At 40.5% G+C, this 27,524-nt stretch overlaps 1 protein-coding gene across 7 annotated transcripts in view; it reads left to right on the top strand.

The window, feature by feature from the left end:
* ATF2 (activating transcription factor 2) overlaps nucleotides 1-27,524 on the top strand; it is a 93,645-nt gene that overhangs the window by 53,237 nt on the left and 12,884 nt on the right. For all 7 annotated transcript variants that reach the window (XR_014713519.1, XM_084642795.1, XM_084642793.1 and 4 more), the window contains 3 exons: nucleotides 6,795-6,944; nucleotides 10,423-10,629; nucleotides 25,629-25,734. Coding sequence is in view for 6 of the 7 variants with exons in the window: in XM_084642795.1 (XP_084498921.1) it covers nucleotides 6,795-6,944; nucleotides 10,423-10,629; nucleotides 25,629-25,734 (463 nt within the window). In the remaining variant the exon portion in view is untranslated. The remainder of the gene's footprint in view (nucleotides 1-6,794; nucleotides 6,945-10,422; nucleotides 10,630-25,628; nucleotides 25,735-27,524) is intronic.

The following is a 27,524-nucleotide window of genomic DNA, read 5'->3' as shown; positions in this document are numbered from 1 at the left end:
CCTGGGAAAATGTGCAGTCTAAAATGGGGCAGAGCTTCATTGTCACTGCTTTTTAACATTATTTTAATTTTGTTTTTTGTACATAATATTTAATGTTGCAAAGTCAAGCACTCAAAAGCTAGGAAATGCTATGATAAAGGTTCCCCATGTAACCTTAATTTGATCCTCTTATATGTATGCATTATAATAGAATCATAGAATATCAGGGTTAGAAGGGACCTCAGGAGGTCATCTAGTCCAACCCCCTGCTCAAAGCAGGACCAATCCCCAACTAAATCATCCTAGCCAGGGCTTTGACAAGCCTGACCTTAAAAACCTCTAAGAAAGGAGATTCTACCACCTCCCTAGTGAAAAAGTTTTTCCTAATATCCAACCTAAACCTCCCCTGCAACTTGAGACCATTACTCCTCGTTCTGTCATCTGCTACCACTGAGAACAGTCTAGATCCATCCTCTTTGGAACCCCCTTTCAGGTAGTTGAAAGCAGCTGTCAAATCCCCCCTCATTCTTCTCTTCCGCAGACTAAACAGTGCCAGTTCCCTCAGCCTCTCCTCATAAGTCATGTGCTCCAGACCCCTAATCATTTTTGTTGCCCTCCTCTGGACTCTTTCCAATTTTTCCACATCCTTGTAGTGTTGGGCCCAAAACTGGACACAGTACTCCAGATGAGGACTCAGCAATGCTGAATAGTGGGGAACAATCACATCCCTCGATCTGCTGGCAGTGCCCCTACTTATACATCTCAAAATGCCATCTTGGCCTTCTTGGCAACAAGGACACACTGTTAACTCATATCCAGCTTCTCGTCCCTGTCACCCCTAGGTCCTTTTCTGCAGAACTGCTGCCTAGCCATTCAGTCCCTAGTATGTAGCGGTGAATGGGATTCTTCCGTCCTAAGTGCAGGACTCTGCACTTGTCCTTGTTAAACTCCATCAGATTTCTTTTGGCCCAATCCTCTAACTTGTCTAGGTTCCTCTGTATCCTATCCCTACCCTCCAGCGTATCTGCCACTCCTCCCAGTTTAGTGTCATCTGCAAACTTGCTGAGGGTGCAATCCACCCCATCCTCCAGATCATTAATGAAGATATTGAACAAAACCGGCCCCAGGACTGACCCTTGGGGCACTCCGTTTGATACTGGCTGCCAACGAGACATGGAGTCATTGATCGCTACCCGTTGAGCCTGACAATCTAGCCATCTTACTATCCACCTTATAGTCCATTCATCCAGCCCATACTTCTTTAACTTGCTGGTAAGACTCCTGTGGGAAACCTTATCAAAAGCTTTGCTAAAGTCAAGAAATAACGCCTCCACTGCTTTCCCTTCATCCACAGAGCCAGTTATCTCGTCATCGAAGGCAATTAGGTTAGTCAGGCATGATCTTGGCCAGCCTTACGTAAGGCCCTGACAGAGCCAGGGGCAAACTTGAACTCACTGGAGTCTTCATCTAGTACTATAAACACAAGAGAGCATACTTCCTGTTCTCTGTAACCCTCTGTACCATAACACACACAGCTAGTCAAAAGTCAGAATTTCCGTTTTGTGGAAAAGTACAAAATTCTGGAGGAGGGGGGAAATCATCCAAGTTCAGAATGAAAAGCAGAATATTTTGAAATGTCCAACAAAAGGGAAAATCCTCGCAAAACTTGTTCCAGAATCTAAATGTTTCATTTTGGAAATTTTGAGCCCCAAGTTCCAATGGTTCCAGCTGCACAGGAGGGAAGCTGGAAGTCCTGAATCAGGAGCTGAACCACAGCTAGAGTCAGAAGTTACAGCTCCAAAGGAACCAAGCATGTGGTTGTCAGAAGTTCATAGAACATGATATGTTTCTGCAAAACATTTCAGATTAGATGACTTGGCATTTTCCAGCAAAACCCTGCTTCCAAAATTCCTGGCCAACTCTAATAAAACATGCACAAGGGGGGTGCATTAAGCTTGTATTTCTTTAAATTATGAGTGACTTTTGAACCTTTAACATTCTGGTGAAAAGTTTCACAGAATTTTTTTTAAAGAAGCTATCAGGTGAACCCATATTGTTCCACAGCATGGGTTATCACCAGGAATCCAAGACTAGATTCTAGAGGGATAGCCTAGACCTCGACCACTTAGGTAAGATTTATGCACTGTAATAAGAGTGCCCATACAATATTCTAGGTGCCCTTAACGTTTTATATAAGAATACACGTGAATTAAAGCAATAACTAATTGTGATAGTAGGCTGTTATCATCTATGTGGACCAGTCACCGAAGGGGGACATTTTACTACAGACACTGTGTCAGTGGCTTGCACAACTAGTTTCAGGATAGCAGAGGAATGTTGGGAGTTAGGAGTTCTGGATTCTATTCCTAGCTCTGAAGGCAAGCCTAATCTAGGCAAGCACCACAGCTAAGCACATAGATTTGGTATAATTTGTTGTGCAAAGCAACTGATGTGACTTGCCATTTTAGAGCTTTGGGTTCTGTTCTCGGCTCTGACAGAAGTGGCTTTGTCCAAGCTGTTACTTTAATAGTAAAATGGATTAAGATCCTTTCCTGCCTCCTAATGTAGGGAAGGGTATGAATCCTTGCTTAACAATAATGGCTTTGAAGTTCACAGAATTAACATTGTTTAGCTGAAAATGTGAGATTAGAACTTCATCTCCGCTTGACTCACAGCCCCCAGTACACCTTCTTGCAGGCCAAGAGTTTGGATGCCTGCCATTGCCTCCTGTCTTCAGATATCTAGCTCTGAAGCAGATTGTGAGTTCTGAGGGCATGCTTAGTGAGTTGGTATATAGTGAATTCTGTGGCTCTGGGGCATATCAGTTCAGAATGGAATACTTGGAGACTTTTTAGCAGTAAGCCTCCAACAACCTTTGCTGAGTATGTGCAGATCTGGATGGACTTCTATGAAAACAGCAAAAGACACCTCTTTGATATCAGGACTATCCCCTTTGCCAAATTTCAAGTTTATGCTCCAATGTGTGGAGGTGCCAGAGCTCTTCAAAGAAATTCCTGGAAAGAAAAATTTATCATAGGAAAAAATAGTTTTTGTCACTCTTCAGCCTCAGATTTAGCAAAACCTCTTGCTAAAACTTTTTCCAAAAAAATTCAGTCTGAGAATAAAGAAAGAGAGCATGGAAAATTCCAGTCCAAGTGATTAAAGTTAGACAAAATTTATAAGCAACTGAAAGTGGGGACCATTAATGGAAAGTGCTAAGTAACCTTTACAATGGGCATCACTGCCAGTTATGCTTGTAATATCTTATCATACTCCAAATAGTCTTCAGGTGTTGTAGGGCTGAATGTGAATTTTAGGCTATTTAAACACAAATATCTCAATTTAGCGCTTTGTAAGATTTGGATTATAGCTGAGCATCTACATGTTCAGATGCTTATCCAGACCTGTAGAGGCATCTATATGAGTCTCCATCTGTCCCCACAGCTTCCCTTAGGTAAAGCCCTGTTGGGAATCAATCTGTGGTCTTCCTCCTGTGGGTAGTGGGGAGTCTTATATTCAGAGAAAGGTGGCAGGCCTATTTTCTACTGTTCTTCCTAGTATCTTCCAGGGCTTCCTGGGGTGAGGAGCAGGGAGTGCTTCTGCCTTACTCATCAATATATCTGCATTTTGCCTTTTTTGAATTAATGACCTCCTTTCTTGTGCACTTTTGTCTATGGTACACGGGAGAGCTGAATTTACACTAAGCCTGGTGGCATTCAAAAAAGGATAATAAATATTGATGTTTTTTCTTTTATGTTTGTGCAGAAGGTAACAATGTGCAATAATAAAGATTATTCGAGAGATGTGCATTTTAATGTATTTTAGACCGTCATGTAATAAAAAAATCTTTTAATTTGTTGTAAAAGTATACTAATGTAGTTTTTAATGAAGTTGATGGTTTTAAGTACAGTACTGATCATTAGAAAGATGCAACCTCATGCACAGTTTATCTTGCAGGGAAATTGTTTGATAACACTGAATAAAACCTTACTGTGGGAGTGCAAAATTTTGAAAATAAAACAAACCTATTAATATAATCATTGCGGATACCTACATCTGTGTTTTTATTAAGAAAGAGAGAGACAGAAAATATCATATTGCCTCTATATAAATCCATGGTACACCATGGTATGTGCCGATGTGGTCGCCCCATCTGAAAAAAGATATACTGGAATTGAAAAAGGTTCGGAAAAGGGCAACAAAAATGATTAGGTGAATGGAGCGTCTTCCGTATGAGGAAAGATTAATAAGACTGGGACTTTTCAGCTTGGAAAAGAGATGACTAAGGGGGGATATGATTGAGGTCTGTAAAATCATGACTGGTGTGGAAAAAGTAAATAAGGAAGTGGTTTTTTATTCCTCATAACGCAAGAATTGGGGGTCACCAAATGAAATCAATAGGCAGTAGGTTTAAAACAAATAAAATGAAGTATTTTTTCACAGAATGCACAGTCAACCTGTGGAACTCTTTGCCAGATGAGGTGAAGGCCAAGACTATAACATGGTTCAAAAAAGAACTAGATAAGTTCATGGAGGATAGGTCCATCAATGCCCATTAGCCAGGATGAGCAGGGATGGTGTCCCTAGCTTCTGTTTGCTAGATGCTGGGAATGAGCGACGGAATGGATCACTTGATGACTACCTGTTCTGTTCATTCCCTCTGGGGAACCTGGTATTGGCCAGTGTCTGAAGACAGGATACTGGAATAGCTGCCCCTTTGGTCTGACCCGGTATGGCCGTTTTTATGTTCTTATGTCCTTACACCACATTAGGCATATAAGCTTGTAAACAGAATACATTAGCTTTTGTTGAAAATCTGCTGTAATTCTAATTCACGTTTATAGTGAAAGCATAGCTTTTATTTTCAAGCGGTTGTAAACTTAATTATCAAATAGACTAGTACAGTCAATGAGATCTGTTTTAGAATATAGCATATAGTTAATATATAAAATCATCTGTGGCTCTTGAAATATATTGTATACAGATACAGTTTGTAATTACTATTTTTTGTAATTGTGTTGCTTAATAAATCAGCTAATAAAAGCTTTTGTAAACCATTGTTGAAAATATTTAGCCCGTGCACTATGTAAACATTAGTTAATGCTCACATCTGAGTGAAATAATGTCAATCATTTAATGCATCATCAAGATATCATCTTAGAATAAAGAATATGATTAAAAAAAACAAACTATAAACCCACCCAGATGTTTTTTAATTTGGTTTTGAAAGAAATTTCCTGTGTCTGGGTTTACTGTCTCTGTGTATTTATCCACTCTTGTTTCTCTATCACATTGTACACTGTCCACTCCACTCCATCATTGGTATTAGTTCACTTCTCTGCAGGGTGGATTTGATTTAAATCAAATTGATTTAAATCACTAGTCAGGAACACTCAATTTAATCATGGTTTTCTTCATAAAAGTGCATTCTTGTTGGTTGTTATAACCTTAATACATATTCTTCACAACTCAGAGATAGATGTAGATTTCATTTTTAGAAGGTATACACTATACATTTTTAAACAGATATATTTTGAAAACTTTTTCAGATTAGTTTTACAGCTATATCAGAAAATGAATGATTGTTTGGTTATTTCATTTACCAAAGGTAATTGAAGCAGATATTTATGAAGTCATTGGGAAGTGAACTATCTCCAATTCGGCAGGTTAATCATTAATATTTGGAGGATTTTCTTGCCATGCTGTATTCGGAGAAGAAGACATTTAAATTGTTTTATTTAACTAAAACAACAAAGTTAAGTATTCTGGATTTTTTTCTTCAACAGCAAACCTAGAATATTTTAACAAAAAAGCATTTGTCCCTCACTTCTCACATTTATCTCCAGACTTCTTCTCCTTGTTCAGCTCTATTCCGCCCCCAGCAGTCGTCTATTCTTTGAACTTTTTGAAACTTTGCACTTTTAGAGTGAAGTAAGGGATTGACTCTGCGTACACAAATTTGCAGAGGGACAATAGAGTTGAGGTCCGTTGTTTCTCACCTCTATTTATTTATTTACTTACTTTAAAACATTTTTGCTGTTAACAAGCATGTTACCTCTGGAGACACACATCCACAGTTTGAGAACTGCAAAACTAAACATCTCTAATGGTCTCTTCTAGACTGAGCACTGAGTCCCATTGGATAGATAGAAAGATTAACCTAAATAATTTATACAGAAGCCTGTGGAACCCCATAAGATTGGGTCCCTAATCCATGAACTATTGGAACTTATTTACAAAACTTTTCTTAAACATTACATGAATATATTGTCTCATACTATAGAATTAGAATTTATAATCCCTATTCCATGATGAAATACGTTATAGCTCAACGATATCTTAATTAAAACTATATTTAGATTTTTTCCTCAAACATTTTATCAAAATCTGATTTTTTTATGTATTTATTTATTTTTAAAATCATTGATTTTTCGCCACCCTGCTTCTCCTACACTGTTCTGTGCATTTTCTTCCATATGATGCTCTGTAGAAGGAATGCCCTTCCTAAACTTGTTCATAAAGCCGTTACCCTTCTTTGTATTCCTTTTCACTACTCACTTCTACAGTGATGGTTGCAAGCAATTTTCAACTAGTAGAAGGCCAATTAGATTGTTGAAACATCAAAACATTGTTTTATCCTTTTGCACCCTGTGTGTGTTTCTTACCTTAAAATGTGAGCTCATTGTGTATGTTTGGAAAGTAGCTAGCAGTATATGGGTGCTACTGCTATATAAATAGCTATTATTTAATGAAAGTTATCACAGTATCTTCCATTATGAAAAATGTGACAGAATATTTTCTTTCTATACTTTCAGCGATTGAAAGCTGCCTTGACCCAGCAGCATCCTCAGGTCACAAATGGAGATACTGCCAAGGGGCATGCTAGTGGATTGATTAGGACTCAGTCAGAGGAAGCCCGACCACAGTCATTACAACAGCCTGCTACATCAACTACAGAAACACCGGTATGACAACAAAGCCAAAATGTACTTCTAACCTTTTACTGTTATGCAAAAATCTCTGATCCTCTTTCCTTTATTTTATATATTGAAAATAAGATTGAGGTGTGGTATGAACCAATATTGGAAAAAAATGGGGGTTGTCTTACCTACTTGATAAGAAGCTAAGGCCTCCTGATTTCCTTAGCACACTGGCATTGAATTCTGGGGTAAACTGAAAATTGTGCAGCAAGTTAAGATACATCTGGAAAATATCACCAAAACAAGGGTTACCATGGTATTGTATTAGTTTAATATTAAATATCATGAACACCTCTTAAAATATTTTTTCAATCATTTCGGGTTCCTGCTTAAGGTACCATTTGCTTGGAAGAGCCGTTATTGACTGATATAAAAATGAGAGACTCAGCTGCATAATTTAGTTAGTTTACTGTGCTCTCTTGGGTGTTGTGAAAATGGTGATGTTGGGAGAACTATCCTAGATGATGACTAGGAATAGGATGAAAATGGGTGGGAACAATGAGCTAGGTTGGAGAAGGGGAATAGGTGTGCAATTGGGAGTTGGGGAGAGGTCTGGTCCTCTTGATTCTCGGAGAAGGTTTCAGAAGCTACAGTTTTTACCTCAGAGGTGTGATGTTGACTTGCTTTCATCTGGTCAGAGGAGCCTGTCTGGAAAGCTCTTTCTCTAGAAAATCCAGTCTTACTAAGTAGCACAGTTAAAAGAGAACCACACACCCCTTTTGTGGGGGGAGAAAGAGACAAACATGAAGGAAGCAATGCTATAGTGAGTGTATTTCAGATGGTAACTTTCTTTTGTAGGTATTAATGTATACGAGGAAAATGACGTTTAGTAGACGGAGGTTGTCAGCAATTGGTCACTTTGTCTATTCAGGAGTTCCTTCTTTCCCCTAGCCAGTGTCCTTAAAATCAGATGATCTGTATCTCTCTCCTGTCTGTTTTCCCAGCTGTAGAATTTCTGCCAGTGGAAAAGCTGATATGAAATACTTATTCTCAAATATCATTGCTCCTGTGTTGGCAAGCTCTAGCTTTTAGAGTTAGACTTTCAAAGAAAAGATGTATAGCATCTCTCTTCTCTGATACCTGTGGATACTACTTTGGCTCTGTAGTACCCAGCTGGAACTCTCTCACATGGTAGTGGATCTCTTGAACAGTAACATCACATGCTAGTCTTTTTAAGGATGTTCAAAATAAAGACCTGAAGATAGACTCCCTTCAGGATTTATAAAGCAATTGGTAGGGCCTTAAGAATCAAGCTAGAGTATTCCTCTAGGGTTCTCCTTTTAGAGGTGAGGTGATGTTTGGTTTTTAGAGCAGCTGAGAAACAAAAACAAAGACTTTGTCATAGTTGCATGGGATTTCAACTTTATCATGAAAATCTTCTCAGGGATTTGAAAAGAGCTTCTGTGGAGTGCTTTAGGAAGATTTCTAACCATAATGTTGTCTTAATAATGGCCATCTGCTTGTCCAGAAAATTGAGGATGAAGCTCCCTCTATCCTTACCAGTTTTTTCATCAGATCAAGATAGTAACTAAGGGTCAAAATTTAAAAGGATTCTTAAACTTCTCTCTCTTTGTGCCTATAACCAGTGACAGGCTCATTAATAGGAGGTGTAAATGCTGTCAATACAATCAAGCAGTAAGATGTGTTTTAAAATTTTTCGTCACAATTGTTTGGTGCAAAAGGAGACAGTTGAAAATAATTTGTGTGTGTGTTCGGTCAGGAAGTTGTTCTCCCCTTGTTCTGTCAGGCCTGGTGAAACTGACTGAGGGACATACTTTCATACATACTATAGAACAAGCTTTGCACTTCCTATCTGCAGAGAACTTTGAAAATTAGAAAAACAGATCCCCTGCTTGTTCTTTTGTGAAGTACCAAAAAAGGCATTACAGCTTTTAAAGTTTAGGTATCTTGGCCAAGACTTCCAAAAATGGACGTGTACATTCATATCTAGGCACCTAAAGAAGAAGTCTGATTTACAAAAGTGCTGAGCACCCATTAAAGGCAATGGGAGGTGGTGGGTGCTCAGCATTTTTGAAAATCAGGCCATTCAAACACTGAACGTCAGACGTCCCTTTTAAAAAATCTTGTCCCCTTCTGGTTTTGGGGCTAGGTTAAGCAAGTGCATGCTGCCCAGGGTAAAGAGGCTCTTCTTACTGAGTCCATCCAGAAGAGCAATGTCTACTCTTGGATTGAGACTGTGTAATGTCGCCACGTCAGTGTTGTCCTCTACTTTTTATGTTGTTAATCTTGATGTGACAATCTCTGCAGATGCTGCCCTGAGAAGGCAGATCTTTTTTTTTTTTTTAAAAAAAACACTTGGTCACAATTTTTCTTCTAGGTATACATACCCTGTGTATAATCTGGTTAATGAGTACTACTGTGAAAGTTCTCAGTGTCTAATCAGTAAGAAATATTTGCAAATGGTCAATTCCTAACTGTTAATTTAACATCTCAAAGTCCCTTTATACCAGTCTACATTTCATATTATGAGCTGTGGCAGTTAGGATTGGTACTTTGATTTTTATTTTTATTTATTATTACTTTTTGCATAACAAGTATTGAGCATGCAGAGTCAGCCAGGTCCCTTTATGAGGAGAGTTAATTCAAGGTGCAATTTTATCCTCCTTATCAGCTGATTAGACTTGAAAATCCGAGGTTGTATAGCTATAATGCAATAGTCCTTTTATTGGGGACTATATTCTGCCCATGTAGAGGGTGGGCTGTATGATTTAATAGGATATTTTCATTTCTAACTACTTTGATCCTATCCATGTCTGGGCTGGCATAGAGGGACTTGGAAAAGCCAGAAATAACAGGTAAGAAATTACTCTTCTAGGGATCAGTAAATACCAATGCTTTGTCCAGATCCTTGTGATGAGCAGTTATTATATATTGGGCAATAATTACATAATAACAACCAAAGTATAGTTAAGTTTTAGGAAGATAGGTGTTTGGAAAACACCAGAAACAGAAACTATATGAAGTTATTGCCTGATAAATTTCATTTTACAAAGTCATTTTTAGTTAAAGGGTCTTTTAAAAGTTAAACCCTGTAAATATTTTGTCTTCCTGTAACTTTAAAATGGGTAAAAGAATGTTTGAAAAAAAAATCTAAAAAGTTATTTCTTTCAGGCTTGCTTTTATGCTAAGTATCAAAATGGAATGAATTTTTGCAGCAAGATTACAAATCTGGAAACCAGTGGGTTATGATTAAAATACTGACAGAACCTTAAATGTAGTGCACTAGTGAGCAAAATCACAATGAAAACCATTAGACAGTATTCATAGAATTAAGATGTATATCTAATGTTTCCTTTAGTCAAAAAATATATTTTAAATATTAGAGAAATATTGTTGATGTTTTCCTATGTAAATATGTGTACATTTATACATGTAAGTCAAACCCTTACATTTGAGTTACATGTTATGTTACACTGAACTATGATGTTCCTGTTTCCTTCAGGCTTCCCCAGCTCAGCCCACACCCCAAACCCAAAATACAGGAGGTCGTCGAAGAAGAGCAGCAAACGAAGACCCTGATGAGAAAAGAAGGAAGTTTCTAGAGCGAAACCGTGCTGCTGCTTCAAGATGTCGACAAAAAAGAAAAGTGTGGGTGCAGTCATTGGAGAAGAAAGCAGAAGACTTGAGCTCACTAAATGGTCAATTACAGGTATTTTCTTTTTTGGTTACAAGCAAGAACTAAAGAGTTATCTGAATTTTCAGTTAGCAATCCTGAGGTCATGGGGAGCAAACTTGGTATGGGATCTACAATATGAATAGCTTTCTAAAATGCAGTTGAATTCAGAACAGACATAATTGGTGAATGCACAAATCAGAGGTATAATGAGAATGAGACTATGCAGCTTCAAAGATATGTGAAATCTGGGATCTCACCTACTTGGCCTTTGTTCCATTTTAAGTAACTTTAGGGTTGTGACACAAACCAACAAGAGCAAGTCCATATTGAAGTGAAGTCTCATTGGCAGAATGTTAGCCTTAATTTAGAAATGCCTTGTTTATATCAATTTGTGTCACTGCCTGAGTTACTTAAATTCAGATTTTTGTTTCCTTTGTATTTTTTAACTGTAGTTTTTTTTCTTTAAAGTGAATGTAGTGCTCGTGAAAGGTGCCAGATTGACAGCACTGGAAACTGAAGGCCTCTATTTGTCCACAGAACAGGTACAGCACAGGCAGTGGCAGTGCAAATTTCACCCCACTGCCCTAGCAGTGCGCCTCAACCCTATTTTTGAGGGACCACGTAGTATGAGAGGGTTGTCCAGTATCTGTTCCTAGTCAGCGTTTGGTGCCTTTGCTGAGACTGCCCAGAATGTGTCAATTAATGCCAAGTTGTGATGTTGACCCCCACCCAAATCCAGTGAACTGAAACTACCAATTCATTTCATTTAGACAATAAAGCAGGCAACTGGTGCTACTGGCATTTTGCTACCGATCTGGATCTAAGCTCTGTATCAGTCAACTTGAGCCAGCTAGGCCTCTTTAATAGGCTTTTAAACAAAAAAAAAAAAATACAACCACCCACTTAGAAGTGTATAAGAATTAACACAATAAACAATGTCTCCTTGTAAGGTACTAAGGTAAATAAAAAAAACATAGCTATCTTTTATTTTTATTGAAGATTATCAGAAATATAATAGGATAGAGAGTAAAGCAAAGAATCACAGTAACATTCATTTTTTGGTTCCTGAATATTAATATACAGAAAACTTTGGGTTGTCAGATCCTCGCTGGTATAAATTAGTGTGGGTTGACTGAAGCCAGTGGAGCTTCAGTGACTTATACCAACAGAGGATCTGGTTCTCAATCTCTTGACATCCACATTTTTAAATGAAACTTAGAAGCAAAATATTGTAAGATGTATTGACATAAATTACTTATGCCATACTGTCCTTCCATTTTTTTCCTGAAAACAGTTGAATGCAAAATGAGAGGAAGAATAACAAGGAGCAAGAAAGAACAAATTTTCAAACATCCATTCTTTATTCTTTGACCTGCAGAGTGGGCAGGCATGTTGAGCACAATGCTGCAACATGCTGAACACCCTTAGTTCCTCGTCTGCAGGGCTCTTCAGCATGTCCGAGGATCCTGTCCCATTATGCAAATGAGACTTAAATCTAGGTAAAGGACACAAAGCTGTCACCCAAATTCAAGAAAAGATGCATTATACCTCAATATTGGTGGAATTACATTCAAATATAATACATAGTGTCTCCGCAAACTCTCTCACTGCTCAGTAAACATTTTTCTAATAGTAGTGGAGTAACAGTTCTGACTTCAGAGTACTATAATACAATGATGCAAGGAACATGTACAGCACCAAAGTTAGATGTAGATGGGTGTGGGCTTATAAATGGTAATATTGATAGATTTTAAAAATACATAAGCTTCTTCACTGCCATCTATTGACTGCACCATGATTTTATTAACATTGACAGGAGTTGTGTAAATAAGTTGTGCATATCCCACCAATTATCAGACATACTAAATGAAACTTTTTGAAGATTACTGAAGAAATTAAAATGTATGCCACAATTACTGGCCAAAATTCGGTTGCTTCAAGCGCTTGCACATGTCCCTTCAACTGTAGGTATGTGCACCTCTATCACAGTCACTGCAGATTTTTCCCTCGGTGGGACCTGCCTGGGAGGCTCAGGCACTTTCTCGTGCTGCACAGTCATAGCGCCAGTGTAAAGGGGCCCAGATGACTCCTCAGTTCCTTCTTACTACCTGGGATGGTCTCTGAAACTGTTCTTTTTGCTATGGCAAGCTTTCTCAGTCGTCTTTATTTTTCTGATAGTTGTATATAATTAATAGTTATAAATAATTAATTGGTCTTCATTAGTATAGTTTGTTTTTCTCTTTCTGTTAGTGTTTTTTCCATGCTCGGTGCCAAGGCATGCCTCGGTCACCGGGCTTCAAGCCCTGTACCTCCTGCATCAAAGCTCTGCCCCTGAGCGACCTGCACTCCAGTTGCTTGAAGTGCTTGGGTGAGGCTCACTTCGGGGATCGCTGTCAGATTTGCAGGGACGTTAAACACCATATGAAGGAGGACTAGGAGGCCAGGTTCAAGTTCCTACTTATGGAGGCAGCGCTGAGACCTTCCTCCGAGCCTAGCCAGTTGGACTCAGCACTGAGCACCTCGGCATCAGTGAGGAGTGCTCCTCCAACCATGTGAGAGTCCCAGCACCGTTCGCCATCCTTGGTGCCAAAGAAGAGGCATAAAAAGCAGCCAGCTGAGAGGGGACGTTCCCCAACACCAAAGAAAGCCAGGCATGGGGAGCAAAGCAGAATGCAACCTAAGTCAAGCCACTCCTCTGCCTCAGCATTGCAGCAGTAAACACCATTGCGTCTGGTTCTGGATGAACCATCGGCACCCAGTGTGGTACCAGCGCTATTGTGATGCTGTCCACACTGGAGGTGTTTGCTGCCACCAGGGACCTGCTATTGCTGTCCGTACTGGTGTCACTGGCAGTACAGGCGTTGGTGGTATTGGTGCCAGTGGGAAGGAGAGAGCAGGTGCCCCCAGTTACCGTCCGGTACTGGTCCCTGCGGTACCGTCCAAGGAGAAACCAACCATGCTGGCCGCAACGCAGCCTTCCCTGCCTCAGCACCGATCTCCATCACTGGTGGGAACTGCTCCTCTGTGGTCACCAGATGGAGACTCCTTGTCTTTGGAGTTGGAGGTTGGGTCAGACACCTCTCATCCAAGGAGTTGACCCCGCCACTCCTCCAGTGATCCCTACCCTGCCCTGAATTGGGGCACAGGTGGGCCATTGAGTGCTTGGCCTAGTGGTCACTGAGGCACCTATGGCAAAGGAATGGCTCTTTTGGAGCCCATGAGGGTTTCTACCAAACCCAGGACTCCACTTGAGGCAGTCCTGTTCGGTGGCCCCCAAGAGAAGGGTTCCACCACCCCATCAGGCAACACCCCATCCAGACTCCAGTCAGCTCCATGGGATCCAGTCGGCACAGAAAGGGAAAAGAAGTACCCTCAGGTGATGATGAGGCTGTGTCAGGAGCAGGGGTGTTGCCTCCCTATCAGGCCTACCAGGAGTTGCTACAGAGGGTGGCCCAAAATATGGGCATGCAGGTGGAAGTAGTAGAAGAGTCCTCCCATAGTCTGGGCGACATTCTGGCCATGATGAGCCCGTCAAAAGGTAGTCCTGCCTCTCAATGAGGCCATCGTAGACCCTGTGAAAACCTTGTGGCAAATCCCCACTTCCCTTCCCTACACCTCAAACAGAGCCAAGAGGAAATTCTTTGTTCCTGCCCAGGATTATGCGTTTCTCTATCTTCATTCCACCCACCCCACTCCCCCAATCACAAGTGTTTTCTGCTGCCAATAAAAGGGAAAGGCAGGGTTTGCAAGGTGTGGTACCTAAAGCAAAGGACTCCAAAAAGCTGGACTTATTCAGTAAAAAGGTCTACTCTACCAGGTGTCTGCAGCTCAAGATCGCTAACCAGCAGATGCTGCTCGGCTGATATGATTTGTTGAACATGTGGGACTCCATGTTGAAGTTCAAAGACTTGGTTTTGCAAGAGGTGAGGCTGGAGTTCTCGCTCGTGGATAAGGAGAAATCTATAGCAAAGGTTTCCGTGCAAGCTGCCCTGGATGCAGCAGATTCAGCAGCCAGGTCCATGGCTTCCACAGTCACCATGCGTAGGAGTTGCGCAAATCCTCCAGGATCTCCCCTTCAAGGAAGCTTCACTCTTTTCAGGGCAGACTGGTGCGAAGCTTCATGGACTGAAGGACTCCAGGGCGACCCTTATGTCCCTGGGATTGTTTGTGCCATCAACTTCAAGGAAGCACTACAAATCTCAACAGTCCTCCAGGTACTCTGACCCACCGGCCCGTCAAGACCCACAGAAGAAAAGGAGCAGGAGCTTTACGTATAGATCACCACCCCCTGCTATCTCAGCATCACTGTCTGCCACACCCAGGAGATTCCAAGCTGGCCTTTTGGTGGGATGCTCGAGGACATTATACCAGTCCCTGTGTTTCCGGATCCGGTTTACCCTGTATTTGTGGACCGCCTGTCCTGCTTCATCTGTTCATGGTTCTGTACCACTACACAATGTATGGGTGCTGATCACAGTGGAAATACTTGACAGTTCATTTTCACCCTCGTCCCCAGCCTTCCTCTCACAATCTTTGGCCCAGGAGATTTCCTTCGGGTGGTAGCCGTGGAAGAGGTTCAACAAAATCTAAGGGGTAAGGAGTTCTCTTCCTGTTGTTTCTTAATTCCGAAAGCCTTCTAGACCTTCACTAGCTCAACAGCTATCAAGAAATTGACATAGGGGACACCGGGGAAAGAGCTATCAAGAAATTGATAGCTATCAAGCTATCCCACAGTATTCTTGTCAGCAAGTTAAGGAAGTATGGGCTGGATGAATGCACTATAAGGTGGGTAGAAAGCTGGCTAGATTGTCGGGCTCAACGGGTAGTGATCAATGGCTCCATGTCTAGTTGGCAGCCGGTATCAAGTGGAGTGCCCCAAGGGTCGGTCCTGGGGCCGGTTTTGTTCAATATCTTCATAAATGATCTGGAGGATGGTGTGGATTGCACTCTCAGCAAATTTGCGGATGATACTAAACTGGGAGGAGTGGTAGATACGCTGGAGGGGAGGGATAGGATACAGAAGGACCTAGACAAATTGGAGGATTGGGCCAAAAGAAATCTGATGAGGTTCAATAAGGATAAGTGCAGGGTCCTGCACTTAGGATGGAAGAATCCAATGCACCGCTACAGACTAGGGACCGAATGGCTAGGCAGCAGTTCTGTGGAAAAGGACCTAGGGGTGACAGTGGACAAGAAGCTGGATATGAGTCAGCAGTGTGCCCTTGTTGCCAAGAAGGCCAATGGCATTTTGGGATGTATAAGTAGGGGCATAGCGAGCAGATCGAGGGACGTGATCGTTCCCCTCTATTCGACATTGGTGAGGCCTCATCTGGAGTACTGTGTCCAGTTTTGGGCCCCACACTACAAGAAGGATGTGGATAAATTGGAGAGAGTCCAGCGAAGGGCAACAAAAATGATTAGGGGTCTGGAACACATGACTTATGAGGAGAGGCTGAGGGAGCTGGGATTGTTTAGCCTGCAGAAGAGAAGAATGAGGGGGGATTTGATAGCTGCTTTCAACTACCTGAAAGGGGGTTCCAAAGAGGATGGCTCTAGACTGTTCTCAATGGTAGCAGATGACAGAACGAGGAGTAATGGTCTCAAGTTGCAGTGGGGGAGGTTTAGATTGGATATTAGGAAAAACTTTTTCACTAAGAGGGTGGTGAAACACTGGAATGCGTTACCTAGGGAGGTGGTAGAATCTCCTTCCTTAGAGGTTTTTAAGGTCAGGCTTGACAAAGCCCTGGCTGGGATGATTTAACTGGGAATTGGTCCTGCTTCGAGCAGGGGGTTGGACTAGATGACCTTCAGGGGTCCCTTCCAACCCTGATATTCTATGATTCTATAATTCTATGAAATTAGTTTCGCATCTCTCCCTGGCTTCCATTATTCCCTCCCTGGATCCTGGGGACTGGTACGCTGCTCTCAATTTGAGATGCCTACTTCCCTATATCAATTTTCTAAGGCCACAGAAGGTTCCTCAGGTTCCACACGTGAACCACACGCTCTACCAATTCGCATTACTCCTGTTTGGCCTGTCAGCAGCTCTGCGGGTGTTTACAAAATGCATGGCAGTAGTGGCAGCCTTTCTGAGGAGGTGAGGGGTGCAAGTCTACCCGTACCTGGATGACTGGCTAGTCATCGGCCGGTCCAGGACCATGTAGAATCATAGAATATCAGGGTTGGAAGGGACCTCAGGAGGTCATTTAGTCCAACCCCCTGCTCAAAGCAGGACCAAACCCCAACTAAATCATCCCATCCTCCTCATTGCCCTAGGCCTGCTAATAAATGTACAGAAATCTACCCTCACTCTGTGTAGCGATGCAATGACTCACCGGTGTGGCGCCTCTTTCTGGTCGTCTTTGGAATTAGCTGTCCAGCATACAGAGCACCTCCTAATGTCCGCTGTCTTGCCTGCCACTGGCTCCGTGTCCCTCCCGGACCCCGGTGCCCTTTACCTCGGGGTTCTGCCCCAGCAGTACCTCCACGCTCTGGGTCTCCCCTCCCAGAGGAACCCCCAACCCTCTAAACCCACCTTGCCTCAGTGATCACTGCTAGTCATCATCTAGCCCCTGCTCACTGGGGCAAACTGCAGTCTGTAATGACCACTCATCATTGGCAAAGGGTTAGGACCTGTTGCCTTTTCCTGTTCCCAGGCTGTATCTCTGCAGGCACAGTACCTTTGAAGGCCTTCACCAAGGCCTCCAGCCTGGGGGTTTACCAGGCTGGAGCTCCCCCGCTCCCTTTGCTCTTCCACAGCACTGCTCTGCTTCAGGTACCTGCTCCCAGGCAACTAGCCCTCTCCACTCCAGGGCTATAGTGAGACTCCTCACAGCTCCTGGCCCACATCACTCTTATCAGGGCCAGCTGGGCCCTGACTGAGCTGGCCACACCTGTGGTCAGCTATTCGGTCAGCTTCCCCCAGTTGTTCTCACTCATCTTATTTCAGGAACGGGGTAACTGCCCTGCTACACTCTGGTACAGAGGATAGAGTTTATTGAAGCGGTGCTCAACTCTACCAAGGCCTGAGCCTTCCGTCCAGAAGGGCGGTTTCAGGTGACTAAGTCCTCTGACAGGGCACCTCAAGGGCCAGTCAATTGCAACTGCCCAGAATTGTCTGAGGCGTTTCGCTCACATGGCCTCCGGTACGTATGTAGTGCAGCATACAAGACTGCTCAGACACCTCCAGGCGTGGCTGGCCTCGGTGTCCTCACCAAACCGTCACCATCTAGGCTCCGTTCTTACAGTACCTTCCTTGGTCCTCACCTCCTTCAACTGGTGGCTGGACCCCACTGGTGGTCTGCACCAGCATTCCATTTTCATGGCCCAAACCATTGATATCCCTGGTCTTGGACACATCAGCACTAGGCTGGGGAGCTCACCTGGGACCCCTCAGGACTCTCAGGACCTTTGTTCTCCGGAAGAGTTCTCACTGCACATCCATGTCAGAGAGCTCAGGGCAGTTTACCTGGCCTGTCAAGTGTTCTTGCCTCACATTATGGGCAAGAGCATGTTGGTTCTTACAGACAACACTGCAGCCTTGTTCTGTTTCAACAGGCAGGGAGGGTCTTGCTCTTTCCCCGGTGTCCCCTATGTCGAGAAGCAGTTCAGCTGTGGGAGTTCTGCATAGCCCACTCAATCTACCTCGAGGCTTCTCACCTTCCAAGAGCACAGAATGAGCTAGCAGATCACTTTAGCAGGTCTTTCTCCAGTCACCAGGAGTGGTCTCTTTGCCCGGATATTGCAAAGGACATTTTCCAGCAGTGGGGGACTTCCCAGGTAGACCTATTTGCAACCAGGCGCAACAGGAAGCGTCACCAGTTCTGTTCCCTTTGAGGTCACAGCCCAGGATTGCTCATGGATGCCTTCCTACTCCCAGGGATAGGTCAACTGTACTATGCTTTCCTTCCTATCCTGCTAGTGCACAAGATTCTGCTCAAGATCAAGCGGGACTAGGTACAGGTCATTCTTATAGCCCCAGCTTGGCCCTATCCACACTGATTCACGATGCTGCTAGGCCTTTCCATGGTGGCTCCAATCCTGCTCCCTCTGCATACAGACCTGATCTTTCAGGACCATGGTCAACTACTTCAACTGAAGCTCAGCTACCTCCAGTTTATGGCCTGGAAGCTCCATGGCTAAATCCCAGAGAGCTGGCTTGCTTGGAGCAGGTTTATTAGGTCATATTAGGTCATATTAGGTCATAGCAGGAAGCCCTCCACCAGGTCTACTTAACTCTCAAAGTGAAAGCAGTTCTCCATATAGGCTTCTCAATGCGGGGGTCTCACCCATGCAGTCTTTGCTGCAGGACTTTCTTGAATATGTATTACACCTGCAACATCAAGGTTTAGTGATTTCCTCAGTTAAGGTGCACCTTGCATATCTGTTTTCTACCATTGGGTGGATAACCAGTTCATTTTTCAACATGAGATGTCTATCCGTTTCCTCAAGGGCCTAAAAGGACTATACCCCAAGTGTGAGAACACATCCCTCCCTGGGACCTAAACCTGGTCTTATCAAAACTTATGGGTCCCCCGTTTGAACCGTTGGCGACATACCCCTTGTTATACCTTTCATGGAAGGTAGCTTTTTAGTGGCCATTGCTTCGACTAAAAGGGTCTCGGAGATCTGCGCCTCTGTACACGATATCCTTTAAGGATAAGGTGCAGCTATGTCTTCACCCTAGCTTCCTCCTGAAGGTGGTTTTCCAGATTCATAGCAATCAGGCAATATTCCTGCCAGTTTTCTACCTGAAACCATATGCGAATAGGGAAGAACAGTGGCTTCGCACACGGGACATAAGACATGCCCTAGCATTCTATATAGAAAGGACCAAACCATTTCGTAAATCCACCCAACTGTTCATAGTGGTAGCTGAGAGGATGAAAAGTCTCCCCATCTCTGCTCAGAGAATTTGGTCATGGATCACATCGTGCATTCGCACATGTTATGAGCAGGCGGGTATTCCGCCACTAGCTATCCTGACTGCCCACTCCATGAGAGTGCAAGCGTCATCAGCGGCATTCCTAGCATAGTTCCCTATCCGGGACATTTAAAAGCAGCAACTTGGTCGTCTGTGCTTACGTTCTTTGCTCATTACACCATCACTCAGCAGTCTAGGGACAATGTCTGATTCAGTCGAGCTATTTTGCAGTCAGTATGTCCATGAGCTCCAATCCCACCTCCTATGTAACTGCTTGGGAGTCACCTACAGAGGAATTGATGTGTGCAAGCACTCGAAGAAGAAAAAACGGTTACTTACCTTTCTTTAACTGTTCTTTGAGATTTGTTGCACATATCCATTCCACAACCTGACGTCCTACCCCTCTGTATTGGAGTTGGCCAGAAAGAAGGAACTGAGGGGGCATAGGGTTGGCTGGGCCCTTTGTACCAGCGTGGCATAGTATATGAGCAGATGGCCCGAGCTGCCCCAACAGTTACCACTGAGGGAAAAATTACCAGTTACTGTGCTTGGGGCATGCACACACCTCCAGTAGAATGGATATGTGCAACACATCTTGAAGAACAACAGTTATGGAAAGGTAAGTGGTTTTTTTTCTTAATCAAAGTTATTTTCAAGTTTTACTAATACACAAACTTAAATCCATAACTCTCTCTATTTTTTAATTTTCCAATAACTTAAAACAAGCTAAATAACATATTGTTTGCAATTTATTAATGACTGAGCTTGAGAACCATGCCAGATATCTGCCTACAGCAAATATTTATGGTGGAATTTAAAACTTTTAATTAAATATTATATACTATATTCATTCTAGCCACTTCTTTAATACCATTTTTTAGTGCTTTATAGTTGCAAAATGTCCTGGTACACTTCTGCTTTTCATTAACTGTAAAAGGAATTCTGTTTTTGCTATACTCAGTATCTATGTTCAAAATTCCATTTTATAGACATATTATAAAATTATAGCAATTCTTTGGATATTTTAGTGAAAGTAATGTAGTTGTCTCATATCTATATTTAAATTAGCTGTCTCACCATAAATACTTGTAGCTGTTAAAAGGGACCGGGCAGCTATTGGAGAAAACAGTTGGTAAACATTTGCTAGACTCCACAAATCTAAAAAGAAGCTCAAAAATTCTCTAATTCTCCACTGCTTGTATTTCCATTAATCTGGCTTGTCACATGTTATTGGCAATAGAAGTAAATTTTGCGACAAATGGGAAAGCAAGTCAGGTCACCAGTGAGATAAAATTTTGTGTTACTTTGGGTCTTTTGTGCTGATGCTGCAACCACTTAAACACATGGTTGACATTATTTATGTCCCATTGAGGTCAGTGGGATTATACTAATAAGAGTAAACTTACTTAGGTGGCTGTTCTATAGCTTTTATCTGTTAGCATTATTAGACCCATATCTACACCTAGAGACTTTCTTCATTTAAAAAAAAAAATACGAGAAGCGTTTGGCTTCCAGATTGTCAAGAGTTAACCCAGTAACAGTGAATTCAGGGGAAAGAAATTTCTTTCCGTCTGCCAATACCAAAACCGTTAACTGTGAAGAACAGAATGACTTGTAAAGAAAATTGAATGTCAAAGAAATAATTAAACTGTACTTTATGTGAAAACATTAATCAATCCTGCATTTCCATAATAGATCTTCACTTGACAGCCTGGCACAGCTGATCAGCATAGTGGGCAGTAATGACCCATGATTACTTATGTTCTATTTAATAATAAATGTAATAAGTTTGGAGCTTTGCCTTAGCATAGTTTTACAGACTGCATGCTAGGGTTTAATAGTTCATATTTTGTTTAATAGCTAAATGCCCTGCTCAGCTGAATTTTACTGTTGACATCATTAAGCTATTTCTAAAAATAGACTGATTTTATAAAGACTGAAAGTGGTATTGAGCTATTGAACAAAAACAATTGTCTTTCACCAGCGTTAATAAGTAGTTGTCCTAAATTCAAGTATCATACAGTGTTGTGTTAAATTTCACAGGGTTTTTAGAATGAAGACACGAAACAATACATATAGAAATAGGAAGATGAGACTGGATATTCTTTCTGATGTAATTTCTACATGATATATATTTTACTGCATGTTCTCTGTTAGCTTCCCATAAACACACTTCTATACAAATAAAGTCTACTTTAACCTTTCTTGGTACTGTCCAGTATCCTATCTCCTTCTTAAGTTAAACGGTTGTGTATAATTCCTATTGCTACCCTTCATTTTCTTGGTTTTGAACTATTCTATTTTATTATATATGTAGTACAAATGTCTATTACTTGCATCACCTCAATAACATTCAATATTTTCAGTTAAACCGGCAAAGTCTCTTCTTTAATACAAGCTCTTCTACATCAGTTGCTCCACACATGCAATCTTTTAAAACTTTGTATTCTTTTTGCTTTTGTGGATGGCTTTCTCAGCCAATATGTTTCCTTGTTAAAAGATCTCAAACATTATATATAATTCTAAGTATTGCCTCTGTGCCTTACAGAAATATTGCAGAATACAGTATTCCTGTAACAATAAAACATACCCTGTTGTCTGTTTTACTATAACTAAGGCTATGATTTAGTCACGGGTATTTTTTAGTAAAAGTCACGGACAGCTCAAGGGCAATAACCAAAAAGTCACGGCCAGTGTGCTCCAGCAGACACTGCTCCTCCTGGCGGTGGGGGATGGCCCAGGGCCCTGCAGATGCTGCTGCTCCTGGCGGGGAGGGGGCATGGCCCGTGAGGAGCTTGCCGCACATTCTTACCCGTTTTTATATAGGGTTTCCTTTAGGATAATCCTTTCACTTTCCCTATAATGTAATCCCTTCTGAATGGCTCCCTCTTTATGGTGACTTGAACAGACACATCACAGATGTTGCCTTTTCACACACACACCCCCAAACCCTTGTGCAACAAAAATGCTTAATCCATTCCATGGACTATATACAAATACATGTAGTCTGGACCTGTTAGCTTTTGGCTCAAACCAACAACAGGCCAGAGAAGTTCTCATGCTGAATCTCATGAGGATTGGAAGTAGAAAGAGAGTATTTTTTGTCTGGGGGAATACAGATATGTTGAAACAAGCTATGAGGAATCTAATAGAGACTTAGTTTTTCTCCACAAATTTTCTTTCTGATAGTATATTTTGAAATCTCTGAATTTAGAAAATGTGTATTTCATCACTATTACTTTGCTCAAGATGTATTTCATATTTAGTTGCATCTAACCAAATATTTGTCCATGTACTTAGCTTCTTGATGTTGTCATGGTATCTGAATACATTAGTGATGTGACAGCTCACCTGCCCGGTGCCATGAATCTAAATTTTCATTTTTTATTACACCAGTTTAAGTATTCCTCCTTTGTTTTCCTTCCATTTTCCTGTTTTCTGTAAAGAATACTATATATGAAGATTTAGGAGAAGAAACCTCAAACTGTCATGTACAGAGCAAAAATATGCCAGGGAATATAGAGGTTGGGTCTAGCTTTATTACACTCTATTCTGATTTCATTACCTTCCAAAACTGGTTTCTAATAATATCCAGATGACTACCCTTACTTGAACTTGTGTGTCATTAGTCTTCATGCTGTATACAACGTAAGTACTTACATATACACTGGTACACTTAAGAATGATTAATTTCATACTTTCATCAAAATCATGTAAGACTAACTTCAAATGCGTGGTATCTGTTAGCACTAAACACTGATAAATATATAGTATATGCCATTGTTAGCTGGTGGTGTTTTTGCGTCATCTCACTTGTTAATGATGATGCTAATTTGAGTTAGATACCTCCAGAGTTTTTTAAATTTTATATAAAAGAATCTGACATTTCGTCTTTCACTTTCAAGTCTGCTTAAATATAAAAGTTTTGAGTTATTTTCCATATTTTTATTAGAAAAAAATTAAAAAATTTAAAAACTACGTGGGATTAGGCTATAAAATACTTTTTCAACCATTATCTTTTAAAAACATTCTGGAGTTATGCTGATAATTACCCACCTCGTCTTCTATCTGCCATTAGTATATGGAATTGTTCAGAATTAATTTTCATAAAAATTAGACACACGTGGACAGGAAAAAGCAAAAAGACACAATCTAATGTAGGCTGAATAGTCAACACGTTTAAAATTGCTACATCTTGTTGAGAATATTCTCTGGAGTCAAAATGGCCGTCTCCTAAAAGGAGACCAAACTATTTGTTTGTTTTTGTTTTTTTTTAAACTTATCTTTATATATTAATAAACTACTATTTACATAGGATGTACCCCGAGGAGTGAAAGTAAATTTAAAATCTCGAGCTCTCTCTGCTCCTTCTGCAGCAACATTAAATTCACATACCCTATTCTGAGAACTATTCAGGTATCTTTTGTGCCAATTCAGTAGACAATCACCTATTTACTAGAGCTAGTCAAGAAAAATTTCATGAACATTTTTTGTCTGAATTTCTGACCATTGAAATTGGAGCATTCCACAGGACAATGTCAATTTTGATGAAATTCCACTGAAAACTGGGTAGGTTTCTGATGGAACTCTGTGTGCAAAGCAAGTTTCAAAAGTTGCCTGGTTTCCTACCAACTCGCTTGCTCATCAGCCTGAGCTCCTAGGCTCCTCAGCAGCCTGGCTGGCTGGCTGACAGAGAACCTGAGTCCCAGCACCGGGGCTTCCGGGGTCCAGGGCAACCTGCCATGTGGACTGCCCAGGAGGCAGGACTTATAAAGCTGGGTAGAAAACAGTAATTCCATTTCCCTAAATATTTGAAATTTTGGGGGGTTGTCACAAATAGGAACAATCTTCTAACCTCCAAGCTAATATATACCATATTTGACATAATTTTATCTTCAAGGACCTCTTTCAGACCTAATTTTCTTCTGTTCTTTCCTTTATTCCCCTCTTTTACTGAATATAGTAACACACTGATAAACTGAACAATTTTTTGCTATGTCAAGTTTCATAAGCTACTGTGAGAACATACTCCTCTTTAATATGCATATTTCTATGAAGGATTTTTGTTTGATGCAAAAATTAAGCCATCAAAACTTGCATTGAAAATACATTTTGAAAAGATATGGGAGCAGCAAATATTGACAGGTAACTTAATGTTTTGTAAAAAATTTGATGTTGCTTAAGATAGTTTGTAACTATTTTTAATGTCTAAAATGTCACGCTGTTCTTAATTTTGATTCTTGTCTAATATAATACCAGCTGTTATCAGGCTCTTCATCAGTAGAGTTCAAAGTACTTTACAAAGGAGGGCCAGTATCATTATCCCTTTTTTACAGATTGGGAAACGTAGGCATGAAGAGGTGAAATGACTTGCCCAAGGTTACCCAGCAGGCTAGTAACAGTGCCAGGAACAGAATCCAGTTGTTCTGAGTCCCAGTCTAGTGCTCTACTAGGTTACACTGCATCTGAGTGTATCATTATTAATTCTTCTTTCCTACAGTGCGTTTGTTCTCATTCCCATTACTTGATTCTTGCATACTGATTGTTTCCTGTTAATGGCTATAAAAAAAAAAATCAGAACATTAATAGATCACTATTCTATTATCATTCCTGTTACATTTTGTAGGGAGGCACTCTTTTATAGAGTCTAAATGTGTTTATAAAAAAATTCATTCCACACTCACTGAGCATATTTGGGGTTATAACATATGTTATAATGTGGATGGTTAAAATTAGGTTTACGTGGTTGAAAGAGAACCTACAAAATCATCCAGAAGAGACATAAAACAGTCTGATCATGTGAATTGGACTGTGTGTAGAACCTGCAGTCTACTAACTACAAAATGTAATACAATCAATGTAATGGCATATACTATTAAAAAAAATCTTTTTACAAGTAATATCTCTAGTTTAATATTACAGTGTTCTAAAGTCAAAAATAGTTCGTTTGTTTTTTTTTTGCCATCTGCAGCCATGGAAATGTGTACTGTGTTTTATTTACCCCTAAATGAGCATTCAAAGATCTTGTAAAATTTAAGACTGTTAATACATACCTCTGAAATGCACATAGTCTGAGCCTGGTAAAGTGCATAACTTTCTTCTCCTTTAGAATGAAGTCACCCTGCTGAGAAATGAAGTGGCACAGCTGAAACAGCTTCTTCTGGCTCATAAAGATTGCCCTGTAACCGCCATGCAGAAGAAATCTGGCTATCAGAGTGAGTAATGTTCCATTACCTATAGCCTGAGGCTGCAACAGTGAAATACTGCCAAAGTGAACTGAGCAACCATTAAAAATGAGAAGTGCAGTTATAATATTTAACATTTAATATATAAAATTCTGCAAGCTTATTGCAAGACAGGAATGAATATATGATATTTTGCAATTATTTTTCTAAATGCTTTCAGTTTAAAAAATGTTGTAGATTATCTGAAGTTTAAAGATAGTTTTGGTTGGTTTTTCTATAAGTATGTACCCAAAATTAATACTAAAGGACTCTAAGCTGCAATAGCTGCTTCTAGTATATATGATTAAAGTATTGACAGTATATGGTGAACAATCTCTGTAATGCATCATCTTAGGTAAGATGAAAGGTCCTTGTTTCTTCCATTTCATAATGAGATTTCCATTGAGGGGAGGGTAACAGCTGTCCTTATTTACTAGCACATCCAGGATCAGTCAACCCATTAAAATAATCAGATGCAGGTTCCTGGCTCTTACTGTATGCTGTCCCTGAGATTGTTTTGACTTAAAATAACTGTTGTTTGTCATACGAATTTAAGATGTTTTGAATTTTTAAAATAGGATTCTAATAGTGAAGGGCTTACTGAGAATTCTCAAGTTAAACTGAAATCAGTAAAACTGTAAAATAAAGTTTGTTATTCACTTAATTTTTCACATTTGAAGCATTTTAGAAGTTAATTGTGCTTTTCTTACTTCTAACTTCTTTTTTTGGATATGATGCACAGAGCTAGAACCAGCTGCTGTTGTAGAATAAATGGCCAATTTTGTCCATTGTACACAAATTCGTAACAAATAACTGAGCTGGGAATGCATTAGGCAACATTCATAATATATAACCCACAGCTTTCGTTTTTATGATTTAGTGATATTTCAGGATATTTGTAAATGTGAAGATTGTTTCAGCCATATGTAGCCACTTCATTTTAATTTGCCAGTGTCAGTAATTCGGGAGAATAAAGGAACATTTTGTATTGCATGCAAACAGTTCCTCAGGTGCTTGCGATAAAACTTAATGGCCACCATCTTTACTTGTAGTCATTGTAAGCAGTTTCATCAGAATGGGCAATATTTTTTAATTTAAAAGATTCAGGAGATTTAGCAACTCTCTGTTGCCATATATATTTAGAACACTGATTTTGTCAGTTTGAGCTTATAAATCTTAGTCCTTTGATCTCCAGTCATTTTGACAGGATGGAAAATAGCATCTTGGAGTAAATTGGAACCATATAGAAATATGTTCGGGATTTATATTAACAATGATTGCTGCAGGAATGAAGCCATTATGGCTCCCATCTGACAGAACAACATAATTTCATATAGAAGCTACTAGAAGATACCATTATGCATGCACGGTTTTCCTAAACAGGCTAGGTTTCTTGAATTTTGCTAGTTTGAAGATACATGTGTTTCTGTGGATTTGCATGAAAAATTATTAAACGTATGCATTTTTTAAATAGACTGGCAGATAATTCCAAATTAAGGATTTTTTTCATTAAAATTCTAAAAACTAAATGTTTAGTAATACTGTTGACCTTCATACTTGCAAAAATGCTACAGTATTTATAAATCACTGCAGATCTTGAAGTTCTTAGGCTTGTCTTCATTATAAAAGACAAAGTAAAACTAACTCACTGCTAACCAGAACAGAGAATGTAAAGTTGATAAAATATCTATTTTTGAAAAAAGGAACTACATTTTAAAATAAGTATAAAAAGATGTTCAGAAGGGAACGTGCAGGCATAGTTCACTTAGTATTTTTTTAAA

Source organism: Lepidochelys olivacea (genome assembly GCF_965140295.1).
Source record: "Lepidochelys olivacea isolate rLepOli2 genome assembly, chromosome: 11".
In the NCBI taxonomy this organism is placed as follows: Eukaryota; Metazoa; Chordata; order Testudines; family Cheloniidae; genus Lepidochelys; species Lepidochelys olivacea.
Note: the sequence above shows the minus strand (reverse complement) of the source record. Positions and strands in the feature narration are given on the sequence as shown.